General features: G+C 47.6%; 1 protein-coding gene across 2 annotated transcripts in view; it reads right to left on the reverse strand.

Annotated features, from left to right (window-relative positions):
• Positions 1 to 562: 562 nt before the first annotated feature.
• The window catches only part of LOC306982181 (interleukin-1 receptor accessory protein-like 1), a 361,844-nt gene continuing 348,965 nt past the window's right edge, over positions 563 to 13,441 (reverse strand). Inside the window, exons 10-12 of one of the 2 annotated variants that reach the window (XM_079582021.1) lie at positions 12,710 to 12,880; positions 6,781 to 6,825; positions 563 to 2,638 (exon numbers count right to left, since the gene is read on the reverse strand). In XM_079582021.1, the coding sequence (XP_079438147.1) occupies positions 1,881 to 2,638; positions 6,781 to 6,825; positions 12,710 to 12,880 (974 nt within the window). In that variant the 3' untranslated portion in view covers positions 563 to 1,880. The remainder of the gene's footprint in view (positions 2,639 to 6,780; positions 6,826 to 12,709; positions 12,881 to 13,441) is intronic. The other variant, XM_079582022.1, reaches the window with a different exon arrangement.

Raw genomic sequence — 13,441 nt, forward strand, 5'->3', positions numbered from 1 at the left:
CCTGTGGCCAGGGGGTGGTATTACAACAACGTCAGCTCCACGCCCTGAGGACCATAGAGTTCCTCGCCCATTGCTCATAGCCTCGCCAAGGGGGGAGAAAACCTCTCATGGGAATCACAATTCTCATGAGAGAGAATGTTTTTAGCCGTTTTCAGGCGGACTATAAACATATTTATCACACACCAATAAAGTCAAGCCAATATCGGGTCCATATGGATATTTTTTCCACAACAAATTGTTCAATAGAAGTGAAAATAGCGTCTCATAGCTAATGTCAGCATATGTAGCATAAAGCTAACATAGCTTCCTGGCTAGCATAGTCAGTTTTGAAGTATTTATGGGTTGTAGGTTATTGAACCACTAAATAGAAGCGAAACGGCTCGTAGCTAATGTTAGCATATGCCACATGAAGCTAACATAGATTCCTGGTTAGCATTGTCTTTTTAAGAATTTATGGGCTGTTGAACCACTTCCTCCTCTCCATGTCGCTGTCTCTTTATTTAATAGAAAAATATATTCATAATTCAGCTTTTCTTAAAGGAGAAATGGGAGTAAGTTCAGTTTTCCCTCACCGGCTGCTTCGAACATGACCATATATGGGCAATTCCCAAAGATGCCGTCTGTATCTATCCTCTGTTAGCAGCGAGGAGAGTGTAGCCCTGTTACGCCTGACGTTTGTTTCTTTTTAACGCATTAGTCCGGGAGAAACCAAGCGGCCAGCGATCATTTCAAGATGGCTGACAAATAACACAGCTGTCAACGCAAAGGAGATGGAGGAGAAGAGGGACTTCTTAGCCCTGGACAGCCACGTTCCGGAGGAAAACCTATATAATATCTGTCAAGTTTTCCTACAGTTCCCCTTATGCCACAGTCAGCCATAACAATATGACCATAAAGTTTCCCCAAACTATTCGTCCAACTCAAAAACCTGCACCATTTCCAAAGGTCGTAATGTTGTGGCTGATCATAGCGCTATCAAAAATATGACATCATTGATCCAGTGAGTGTGCGATGGTCAGTGTCTACAAAGATGAAATTAACACAACTTTTCTTGCAATATAAGGATATAAGACATTTAGTGAGTGAGCTATTTTCTGTGATTCATGATGAATTTTTCACACAAAGAAAGAAACAAGAAAACCATATTATTTTCATAGCACTGCCGTTTCCATCCTCTATCAGAAACCTTATAAGTTCTCTAAGCAAATATCCCTCGGTTACAAAAATAGACTTTTTTCATAAAATAATACACAATAATTAATTTTTCAGTGATATAATCTTCTTTAAGGTAAATAGCAAGGCTGTTTTTTTTCCAAAGTATAACGTGAGATGGAGAGAGACGTGAAGCCTAGCACCATATCCGCTCAAATCCCTCCGAAAAAGCAGTCACGTTCAAATCCATGTTTTTTTTTGTGTGTGTTTTTTTTTTTCTTTTGGAGTTTTGCATATTCCGGGTGAGAGTTCATTATGGGGGAAATCCTCAAAGTCGCAGCCCACGAAGTATCCCTGCTTTCACCCGTCGCCAAACGAATGAAGGTAACGATGGTGTTTCCGTCAACCAGGCTTCATTTACCAAACAAGTAAATCAACAGTGTCCGAAAATAAAAATGATGAAAACAACAACGAAAGAAGTCGTCCCAAACACGGATGCTACAAAGAATTAGAAAAGGATATGTACAAACCCTGTATTCCTTTGTCGGGTGATGATAGTTGGCTTGTGTTTCTTACAGGCATACAAAAAGTCCCCACCTTGATCAAATCGTTTCCGGAAAAAGCGTCCGCGGAGAGTCCGGGCCCGCGCTCCAAGTCCGCCCCCGCTTTTTCCCCTGGTGCAAAATGGACAAAAGCAGCGGTCGTAGCTTTCCCCCGCGAGTCCTGTGTCACCAAATCACCGAGGAGATGCTCGTTTCGCGCGGCAGGAGCGGCAGCATGGCGTTGTTGCCCGTGGCGTGGGCCTCCTCCATGCTCTGTTGCCGCGGCGACCGGCCCGGCTGCCTCTGCCCGTTGAGCAGCGTCATGGGGATGTTGCAGTAGGTGTGCTGGTTGCCGAGCGTGGCGGCGGACAGCGGCGGCAGCGTGGCCCCGGGCGGCAGGTCGTAGTCGTAGCCGCGGTAGTAGTGGTGCTGCTGCTGCTGCTGCTGCTGCTGCTGCTGCTTCTGCCTCAGCTGGGACGAGTGGCAGAACGTGGAGGAGCGCAGGTCCGGGTGCGCCGTCGCCATCGCGGTGGAGGTGGCCATGGAGATCGCCGAGACCGTCTGCAGCTCGCCGAACGGCCCCTGCTCGCTGACGTCCAGGACCTGCTCGTGCGACAGGCTGAGCGGGCGCTTGAAGGGCATCTCGTACAGGAGCTGCTTCCAGAACTTGGAGCTGAGTTTGTTGCTGCCGGGGCCGCGCCACTTGATCACCGTCAGGAGCTTGATGGTGTGCTTCAGGGCCTCCACCTCCTGGTAGTTCATGATCCCCCGCAGCTCGGCGCACTCGATGAGGATGACCTTGATCTCCCCGGTGACCAGCATGTTGCGGAGGCGCGTCTCCAGCTCAAAGATGCTCCACCCCCTCCGCACCACGTAGCTGGGCGTCATGACGATGATCAGGCGCTTGCTCTGGTCCACGCAGCGGGCCACGTCCTCGATGTACGCTGCGGGCGGACACAAGAGCACAGGTGAGGGGCCGGCACGGGACAGCGGACAAATCAAGAGTTATTTTCAAGTTATTCCTGGATGAGAGCGATTTATTGAGATGTTATTCAGCTCTCAGTCATTATCGTAAAGCTGTAACTGTGGCTCTCAGGCCCTGAATGTCTTGCATATCAGTGTGACGCACAACAGAGCATGTATATACCTCTGTGGAAGCATAGGCAGACTTGATGGGTTAGACTAGTGTCTCCGGGTCCTGCACTGATGCTAAATATTAAACCTCTCCTGCATAAGACGTCCAGACTTCTGCCTGTTTTTCCACAGATCATCTCGGACACCATTGTTTCTTTTTTACAGCCAATGTCAGTCAAAACATAATGTTTTGTTCCCCAAATGTCCCCCTCAATTCATGACTTCCGTTGTCCTGAACTCTGGTTGTGTGTTCAGGGAGTGGCCAATTTGGTGCCCTGGGCGAGATTGAAAAAATGCTACTAAAAATAATAAAATGTATATAGTTTTCTATCGCACTTTTCGGGACACTCAAGGACACTTTACATTGCACTATTCGTTCACTCCATACTTGGTGGTGGTGAGCCACTGTTGACCCCTTGCCCTGGGGTAGACTGATGGAAGCGAGGCTACCAATCTGTGCCATCGGCCCTTCCGACCACCACTCACGCACTACATTGCTTGCTGGTGTTTCCCAAACGGTCTCCCATCCAAGTACTGACTGGCTTAGCTCCCGAGGTCTGACGGGATCGTGCAGAGCAAAGGCGGTATGGCCACAATTTTTATTATTTTATTTTTTTCCAAATATAAAATTGGGAAAATAATGTATTAATCATTAATTTCTGAAACTTCTTGACCCAAATAACATTCTACAGGGTTTTTTTCCCCACAAATCCTTTTGGACAGACTTTGTCATTGTTATATTACATCATGTTTATCTATTCATCAAAAAAGATCAGATCATCATTAAATGGGCACAGAACAGTTATATTGGAGGAGGAACCTCTACGTCTAAAATAAATGTAGTTTTTTTGACAGCACTGTTACGCAGTTCCCTGAAGGCATAGAAGGACCAGGGTGGACTTGTTTGAAAGCTTGGACTCTCTAGTTTCCAACAATGAAGACCCAAAGTTTGTGTTTATTTCTGTTCCAAAGTTATGTCCGAAAAGAGCCAATGTTGTAGATAGGGCTCAAAAATTAAAGCGCTATTTAGAACCTCCTCCAGCAGATGGCGCCCTAGGTGGCCGCCCGGGTCGCCTATGCTTAGAGCCAGCCCTGGGCGTGTTTCGTTGGAAATATCAATGTACAATACATATCTATGGAAACGTTGCTAAAGAACGCGTTAATGATTTATCTGTCGTCCATATGGGAACATTTTCAAATCCTTGAAGACTTAAAAGACTTACAAGTGTCATAATCAAAATGAAAATCCATAAATGTTGAAGTTGATTGTGTTGGCATCATGATCCACACCGTACATTCGCAATAAAGTAATAATAAAGTATCTAAAGGATCAAAAACCAAACATTTTATCTTTTGAATCGGCAAAAGTCCAAAACCCAGGGATAGGAAGTTGTGAAGTTCTTAGCGCGTTATCAAAAGTAATCAGCTCTGAATGAAAGGAAGCTCTTATATCGCCACGTCCTATACTGTAGCTCTACAAACTTTAATTGTAAAGGCTCTTCTTTAGATAAGACGCGTGATGCAACGCAGAAACAAACATTGCGCGAGCCTTTTGAAGATCCTCCTATTTAGGCTCCGCAGCGCAACCGCGCAACCGGGGCTCGAGCTGCCGCCGCCGCCGCCGCCTTTAATCAACGTTTAGCGCATGCATTTCCAATTAATCTGCGCGCGGAAGAAAAAAGGCAAAGCGAGAGAAAAGCGGGACTGGTGGCGGGAGGAAAGAAAAAAGAAAAAGTCATTAAAATTAACCACGGTGAATTTTAAGACGGCTAATGCGGCGGCTGATTCGCAGAGGCCTTGAGGAGAGTTGTGATTAGGCAGATTAAATTAGCGATATAATGTAGTGAGAGAATAAGGGCTGCACTTGGGCGCGTTGTAGGACAGGTGCGCTGATGTCCCGGGACACTCTGGGGAAGACGAGTGTGACTAATGCAGGCTCTAAGTCCCCTCTCATCAAAGCACTGATAGGATTGTACTATGGCAATTTAAGCTCATAATGTGCAGCGGTGAGGGAGTTTCGAGGGTAACTACGACTACGACGACGACGACGACTAACAGATAGTAAAGTAGTGGGAATTAAAGTATTTGTGGCCAGGTGGAGAGATCATTTGGCGCAAAAGAAGTAATTGGCGACACTGAGGGAGAGAGAAGGCGAGATGAAAATGCCATCCTCCCTCGCAGACTTCATTATGATAGCACTAAACCCTTTTATTTCTCGTGCTGCTGAGTCTCTGTAATGAAGGTCAAAGGTTAAACGCGCGGTCGTAAATCCTTCATATTTTACGTCCGCGTTTTGACAAGTGAACGACTGCTCCGCCGCGGGGGTCGTTACTCTGATTAAGCCGTCGGCAGATTTAAAAGTCTGCCGCTTGAATTTGCTGATACAGGCGGCAACAACATACCATGACCATGCAGAGGGACGCGAACGCTTCTCTTACGCAGGAGCGACAGGGCTGAGTACAGTTAGATCATAGAAATAAAAAGGAAAAACGTAAAGTAGGCTAGTCAGGGAAACTTTTAGTTAGCCTGCTCAATGTATTTTCCCTATAGCGGTTAGCATAAGCCACCAAACATTTAAAATTATGAACGATCCAGATGTCAACCACATTCAGGTCAAAGCCTAGTTAGAAATCCTTAATGAATGTATAGACCTTTTGAGATTATAGCGTCTAAAAGTGTCCTCTGAGCTAAATGCTAACTCTAATTCAGTCAAGTTTCTGCTTTTTGTGGGTTGGACACACATCCAATGGCCACTAAACTTCATCCTGTACTACATTTATGATAAAAAAAAAAGCACAGAAATTATATAAATGCTACAAAACTTACCCTGCCATATGCCAGTATTGTGCCTGGCTTCCCTATTCATTTGTATGGGGATAGAACGTTTAATTTAAATCAGGTCCAGGATTCGATGGTTAACAAAATGTGCTTTTCCGTTAGCCCTCTCAATGTATTTTCCCTATAGCGGTTAGCATTAGCCACCAAACATTTAAAATCATGAACGATCCAGATGTCAACCACATGTAGGTCAAAGCCTCGTTAGAAATCATTAATGAATGATTATAGTGTCGAAAAGTGAGCTAAATGCTAACTCAAATTCAGTCAAGTTTCTGCTTTTTGTGGGTCGGATACACATCCAGCTCAACTTCAACTTACACAAGATCCCCTTAAATGAGGGAACTATATTGTAAGGCGTAATAATACTAGGAGTATTTCACCGTCCGTACAGTAAAGTCAAGATATTACTGCGCGGATTTCAAACAACTCCTGGTATTATTACGCCTTACAATATAGTTCCCCCTTTTATCCGCTTAGAAAATCCACATTGTTTAATTTTGTGTAATTATGCTTTTGTATTGTAACACTTCACATAACAGTATTTAAAGAGAGAAAATGTGGAAGAGCTTGGTAGCTTCTATCTTGACCTCATTTGGAACATCGAGGAGAGAAGCAGAGGCTAAATGCTAACGCCGTCTGCGCTGTGTTTAAGTGATTGAAGGCACGGGGGAAGATCAGACAGGTCCTAAAGAACTCGTCTAAGCTCAGGTAAGAACAAATCTCAGTATGTAAAAACGGTGGACTATTCCTTTAAGCTGTTTAGAAAGTTTCTATGTCTATGTGAACGCGACCTGCATGAGAAAAACGTTTTACAATACCATTTCATCATATGTTCTTTGTAACTTGTTCTAAAATAATAGGAAATCTTGAACTAAACAAGGCTAAAATTGAACTAAATTAAAATTGTTTTAGGCAGGTATTGTTTAGGTAAATAACCACCTAATTTCCCGATAATGTGGTGATATATTGTGCAGCCGCAACAGTGTCCCATGATTTTTACAACATGGGTACCCAAAAAAACAACAGAACTGTACCCAGCCCTGGCTTCAGCATTCAGAAAGGCCACTCTTTGTGTCCACTGTGGTTGAAAAAAGTTTGGGGGAGTAATAAATACCTCTAAGTAGCCTGGTGTCATCCTGGAAATGATCATTGGTGAAACCTAAACATAAATATTTCACATTTTAAAGTGAGGTTACAAGTTAAAAAAAACGCATTTGTAAACACTGGGGACTCGACTCTGGCATAAACTGAATCTTCTTCTTTTTTTTCTTTCCATTCATTCTTTCGGGTACTCTTTTCACCAGTTTATTCCAGTCTAATATGGGACGTGTAGCATAAAAAAGCCAAGGGAGATTGGTGTGATTTGCTATTAACATTTCCCGCCATCTAAAAATGACTTCGAAGACTTAGCGATGATGATGAGTCGCTATAATATTGTCGCTAATTCCCTATTTGATTTTTATCTATATCTACGGATTAGCTTTCATATTATGCTAGCGCTTCAGATGCTAATGCGGTCCCAATGGGAGCTAACATTTGCACATAGACACATAAGACAAAGGAGCTGGCGCTTTCTAATTATTCCCAATCCTTGCATTTTTATGCCATTTCCCATATTACCAAGTCCCGATGCGGATAGCACACAGGGTGACATCGAAGGGTCCAATTATGGTTTATTAGTAATGGGGGAGTGTGCGGGGGAAGGCAGGCAGATGCAAGTATTGAAATGGAGGCTAATAAGACTGCGATAGCATCAAAACAAGACGGCTGGTGTCGATGGGAGAATATAATCTGAGAAGGAGACCAATGATCATGCATAAAAGGACGTGCTTTGGGAGTGTGGGAAGTTCTTATGAAAACATGCAGAGATGTAGGTCAAAAATACTGCGTAACGGGTTTAAAATGTGTATGCTGCTTATTTGAGGGTTTAAATTACTTGGCAGTTATGTCGTAGTACAAATCAAATATACAAACTGCTACTACCACTCTTACTAGAACTACAATACTAATCATTTCAATGTTAGCAGCACTACTACTACTACAACTCTGACTACATATCATGACTACAATCTCTACTACTTTTACGTCTTTGGCTCAGTTGTATTAATGTTGCTAGTACTAATACAGTAGCTGCCAGTTACTACTAGAACTGCTACTATTCCATGGGCGCCATTAGGGGGTGGAAGGTTAGGACGTTTCTAAGGGGCCCAGAAGAGCAGCCCTTTAAAAAAAATTACTACTTAAGCTAAATGTGCAAGGGCCGCTCATGTACTCAATGCGTAAAGAAACGGGGTATGTTTATTGGAATTAATCATATCTGTAAAAAATGTAGGGGACCCAAAATTTGTGTTTCCACAGGGCCCAGAATTTCTAGCGGCACCCCTGGTCATGATAACGACAACAATCAGTTGCAGAGAACTACTTCTTTGATGACACAGTAGCTGCTATTATTATACTATTTCTACTCAGGGCCGTCGCCTAAAGGTGAAGGGACACCTGGGTAAGCAGTCCCGAGCCCTAGACCAGGGGGGCCCATGAAGCAGACCATTTTCTACAGTCTTTTTAGACAAACCACACTTCAATCCAACACCTAGTATACTCTACTCTGCTGTACGACTTTTTTCCATTACAAAGAGTGTGTGGGTAGGGCTGTCACGATAATCACTGTACGTTTGTTAAGTGTGATGTCACGACTTCCGCTTCCGGGTCCTAGCAGACCGGCAAATATGTGAGAAAAAACATTAAAAACTCTTACAAAAAATATTTCTGAAACTCAACAGAGAGTTACTGAACATACTTATTTCTCAGACTCATTAGCCAAAAATGTTGCACCTACTGCTAATAAAGTAATATTTACTAAAGTCACTACTTCCGGGGTTAGCGTAGCTGCTGCGCCGTTAGCATTTTCCTCCGCTAACCCGGATGTAGCAATTTTGGTAAATATTACTTTTATAGCAGTAGGTTCAGCCTTTTTGGCTAATGGGCCTAATAAATAAGTATGTTCAGTAACTGTCTGTTGAGTTTCAGAAATATTGATTGTAGTATCCATCCATCCATCCATCCATTTTCTTCCGCTTTATCCGGGGCCGGGTCGCGGGGGCAGCAGTCTCAGCAGAGATGCCCAAACTTCCCGATCCACACACACCTCCTCCAGCTGTTCTGGGGGGACCCCGAGGCGACACCAGGCCAGCTCGGAGACATAGTCCCACCACCGTGTCCTGGGCCTTCCACGAGGCCTTGTCCCACTAGGACATGCCTGGAACACCTCCCGCGGGAGGCGACCAGGAGGCATCCGAAACAGATGCCCGAGCCACCTCAGCTGGCTCCTTTCGACGTGAAGGAGCAGCGACTCTACTCCGAGCTCCTCCCGGGTAACTGAGCTCCTCACCCGATCTCGGAGGGTGCGCCCAGCCACCCTGCGAAGGAAACTCATTTCGGCCGCTTGTATTCGCGATCTTGTCCTTTCGGTCATGACCCAAATCTCATGACCATAGGTGAGGGTGGGAACGTAGATCGATCGGTAAATCGAGAGCTTTGCCCTCCGACTCAGCTCCCTCTTCACCACGACAGACCGATACAGCGACCGCATCACTGCTGACGCCGCACCGATCCGTCTATCGATCTCACGCTCCATCCGTCCCCCACTCGTGAACAAGACCCCGAGATACTTGAACTCCTCCACTTGAGGCAAGGACTCCCCACCGACCCGAAGAGGGGAAGCCACCTTTTTCCGGTGGAGAACCATGGCCTCGGATTTGGAGGTGCTGATCCTCATCCCGGCCGCTACACACTCGGCTGCAAACCGCCCCAGTGCGTGCTGAAGGTCCTGGTTCGTTGAAGCCATCAGAACAACATCGTCCGCAAACAGCAGAGATGAGACTCTGAGGCTCCCAAACCGGACACCCTCCGGCCCCTGGCTGCGCCTAGAAATTCTGTCCATAAAAGTAATGAACAGAACCGGTGACAAAGGGCAGCCCTGGCGGAGACCAACACGCACCGGGAACAGGTCTGACTTACTGCCGGCAATGCGAACCAAGCTCCTGCTGCGGTCATACAGGGAACGGACAGCCCTTAACAGAGGGCCCCGGACCCCATACTCCCGGAGTACCCCCCACAGGGCACCACGAGGGACGCGGTCGAACGCTTTCTCCAGATCCACAAAACACATGTGGACTGGTTGGGCGAACTCCCACGAACCCTCGAGTACCCGATGAAGGGTATAGAGTTGGTCCAGTGTGCCACGACCAGGACGAAAACCGCATTGTTCCTCCTGGATCCGAGGTTCAACTATCGGCCGGATCCTCCTCTCCAGCACCCTGGAGTAGACCTTACCGGGGAGGCTAAGGAGGGTGATTCCTCTGTAATTGGAACACACCCTCCGATCCCCCTTCTTAAAGAGAGGGACCACCACCCCGGTCTGCCAATCCAGGGGCACTGTCCCCGACCGCCACGCGATGTTGCAGAGACGTGTCAGCCAAGACAGTCCTACAACATCCAGAGACTTAAGGTACTCAGGGCGAATCTCATCCACCCCCGGAGCCTTGCCACCAAGGAGCTTTCTCACCACCTTGGTGACTTCAGCCCCGGTGATGGGCGAGCCCACCTCCGAGTCCTCAGCCTCTGCTTCCTCATTGGAAGACGTGACGACGGGATTGAGGAGGTCCTCGAAGTACTCCTTCCACCGCCCGACGACATCCCCAGTCGAGGTCAGCAGCCCCCCACCCGCACTGTAAACAGTGCTGGTGAAGCACTGCTTCCCCCTCCTGAGGCGCCGGATGGTTTGCCAGAATCTCTTCGAGGCCGACCGATAGTCTTCCTCCATGGCCTCCCCGAACTCCTCCCAGACCCGAGTTTTAGCCTCCGCGACCGCCCGAGCCGCAGCACGCTTGGCCTGCCGGTACCTCTCAGCTGCCTCAGGAGTCCCACAAGCCAACAAGGCCAGGTAGGACTCCTTCTTCAGCTTGACGGCATCCCTTACTTCCGGGCGCCACCACCGGGTTCGGGGATTGCCGCCGCGACAGGCACCAGAGACCTTACGGCCACAACTACGAGCAGCCGCATCGACAATGGAGGAGGAGAACAGAGTCCACTCTGACTCCATGTCCCCCGCCTCCCCCGGAATCTGGGAGAAGCTCTTCCGGAGGTGGGAGTTGAAGACCCCACTGACAGAAGGATCCACCAGTCGTTCCCAGCAGACCCTCACAACACGCTTGGGCCTGCCAGGTCTGACCGGCTTCCTCCCCTGCCAGCGGATCCAGCTCACCACCAGGTGGTGATCAGTTGACAGCTCAGCCCCTCTCTTCACCCGAGTGTCCGAGACACGCGGCCGGAGATCAGATGACACAACTACAAAGTCGATCATCGACCTCCTGCCTAGGGTGTCCTGGTGCCACGTGCACTTATGGACACCCTTGTGCTCGAACATGGTGTTCGTTATGGACAAACTGTGACTAGCACAGAAGTCCAATAACAGAACACCACTCGGGTTCAGATCGGGGAGGCCGTTCTTCCCAATCACCCCCTCCCAGGTCTCACTGTCGTTACCCACGTGGGCGTTGAAGTCCCCCAGCAGAACAATGGAGTCCCCAGTCGGAGCACTATCTAGTACCCCTCCCAGGGACTCCAAGAAGGCCGGGTACTCTGCACCGATGTTGGGCCCGTAGGCCGAAACAACGGTGAGAGACCTGTCCCCGACCCGAAGGCGTAGGGACGCGACCCTCTCGTCCACCGGGGTGAACTCCAACACGTGGCGGCTGAGCTGGGGGGATATGAGCAAACCCACCCCAGCCCGCCGCCTCTCCCCGCGGGCAACTCCAGAAAAATGGAGAGTCCAGCCTCTCTCCAGGAGTTGGGATCCGGAACCCAAGCTGTGCGTGGAGGTGAGCCCGACTATATCTAGTCGGTATCTCTCAACCTCCCGCACAAGCTCAGGCTCCTTCCCCCCCAGCGAGGTGACGTTCCATGTCCCGAACGCCAAAAGCTGTGCATGCGGACCAGGTCGTCGAGGCACCTGCCTCTGACTGCCACCCAGTCCTCTCCGCACCCGACCCCTACGGATCCCTCTGCGGGTGGTGGGTCCACAGGAGGGCGGGCCCACGTCGTCCCTTCGGGCTGGGCCCGGCCGGGCCCCGTGGGCAGAGACCCGGCCACCAGACGCTCGCGTTCGGGCCCCAACCCCAGGTCTGGCTCCAGGGTGGGGCCCCGGCTGCGCCATGCCGGGCGACGTCACGGTCCTTGAATATTGTACGTCCATAGAGATCTTCTGATTGTAGTATTAAAGAGTTTTTTGTAGTTTCTCGCACATCTGCGGACCTGGAAGTAGAGCTGTGACGCCACCACTTAACATACATCGACTTATCGTTCAATAAATGACAGATAAACAATACGTTTTTTGGGCTCAATAATTATCGTCTGTTCATTTATTTCCAATTGTTTTGAAAGTAATACTTAAGGTTTTTTTTTTAACAGAGGTTTACTGTCATTTTGAAGCTGTAGAGTTAGTTTCTGTGGCATAATAAGGCCTTCAAGGATATAGCTTATCGCGATAGTTTCCCGCCTCAATATGTGGGCGGGTCCCAATGCAAGAACAATTAAGGCAAATGAAATAAAGCCAAGGGCCGTGAGATTATTCTTAAGTGTTAAGTCAAAAACAAGAGGAAAGAAGCAGCTAAAAGACAGTTAATATGGTAAGTTAATAAGCTAACTTGGCTAATGTTTTGCTAACAGCGGCTACATGCTAGTTGGCCTTCCTCTGACACGGTTGCACCCGGTTGTAAACAAAGGTATTACTGCTACTACTACTACAGATGCCTTCTTTGACACTCCCTGACTTTACAGGCATGAGATAATAATGTATAAGAATAATAAGCTGTGATGGATAACTCCGCAATTCGACCTCAGGCATGAAACGTCAAAATGCAACAGTGCAATGATAATTAAACAGGCCTTAGTCACAGCGAACAGATGGACCATGAACACACCACGAGCCACCACAGACACATGCCACGAGACGTTGAGGCGGCGCGGGAGAGGAGAGCGCTTACTTCCTGTGGGGATCAAGTCCCTGTCTGGAATGAAGAGTTTATACCCGTAGTGCTTCTCCAGGACCTCGGGCAGGATCTCCAGGGCGAAGCGCTCCTCCTCACGGGTCTCCTGGCTCCACTGGTCCGGGTCCACCTTAGTGTAGGACAGGTACGCGTCGTAGTCCTTGTTATCTGCGGCAGAGAAGCAGGAGGAAGGTTTACTCTGGACCTCTAAACAGTCAAAAGCATGGCAAGTTGGCAACTACATATGAATACATATTGTAGTTGTAATATAATAATCTTTCCATATTTTAAATTCATTTTCAGCAGCAAACCAACTCCTTTGTGCACTTTACAATTTGCAGCATTCTTAAATCGACCATGAAGGGCATACAGACATTTAAGTTTACATTTCCATGACCTCCCTCCTCCATCCTTGGGAAGAAGAACAAAAACACAAAAATCAGACCCTTTCATTGTTAAATCGACCTTTTGAGGCTTGATATTATAATGTGACTGAATGGAAAATGTATCTGACTGAAACTCTGCATTGTTTCATTCATCCAGGCTGCATGTGTGGGGAATTGTGCTTATTTAGATCAGGGTTTCTGGAGGCCATTAAAAAGCTTTACAAATCATTAAATGAATAAGGCCAAAATCAAGTCCATAATTTCTTACCCCCCTGAACCGAACACCTTTTCTGCAGTTCGGCTTTACCCAAATCTAAAAGCTTCTCAACTGGAGAGCAACAGT

The sequence above is a fragment of the Gobius niger genome (assembly GCF_951799975.1).
Source record: "Gobius niger genome assembly, chromosome: 23".
Lineage (NCBI taxonomy): Eukaryota > Metazoa > Chordata > Actinopteri > Gobiiformes > Gobiidae > Gobius > Gobius niger.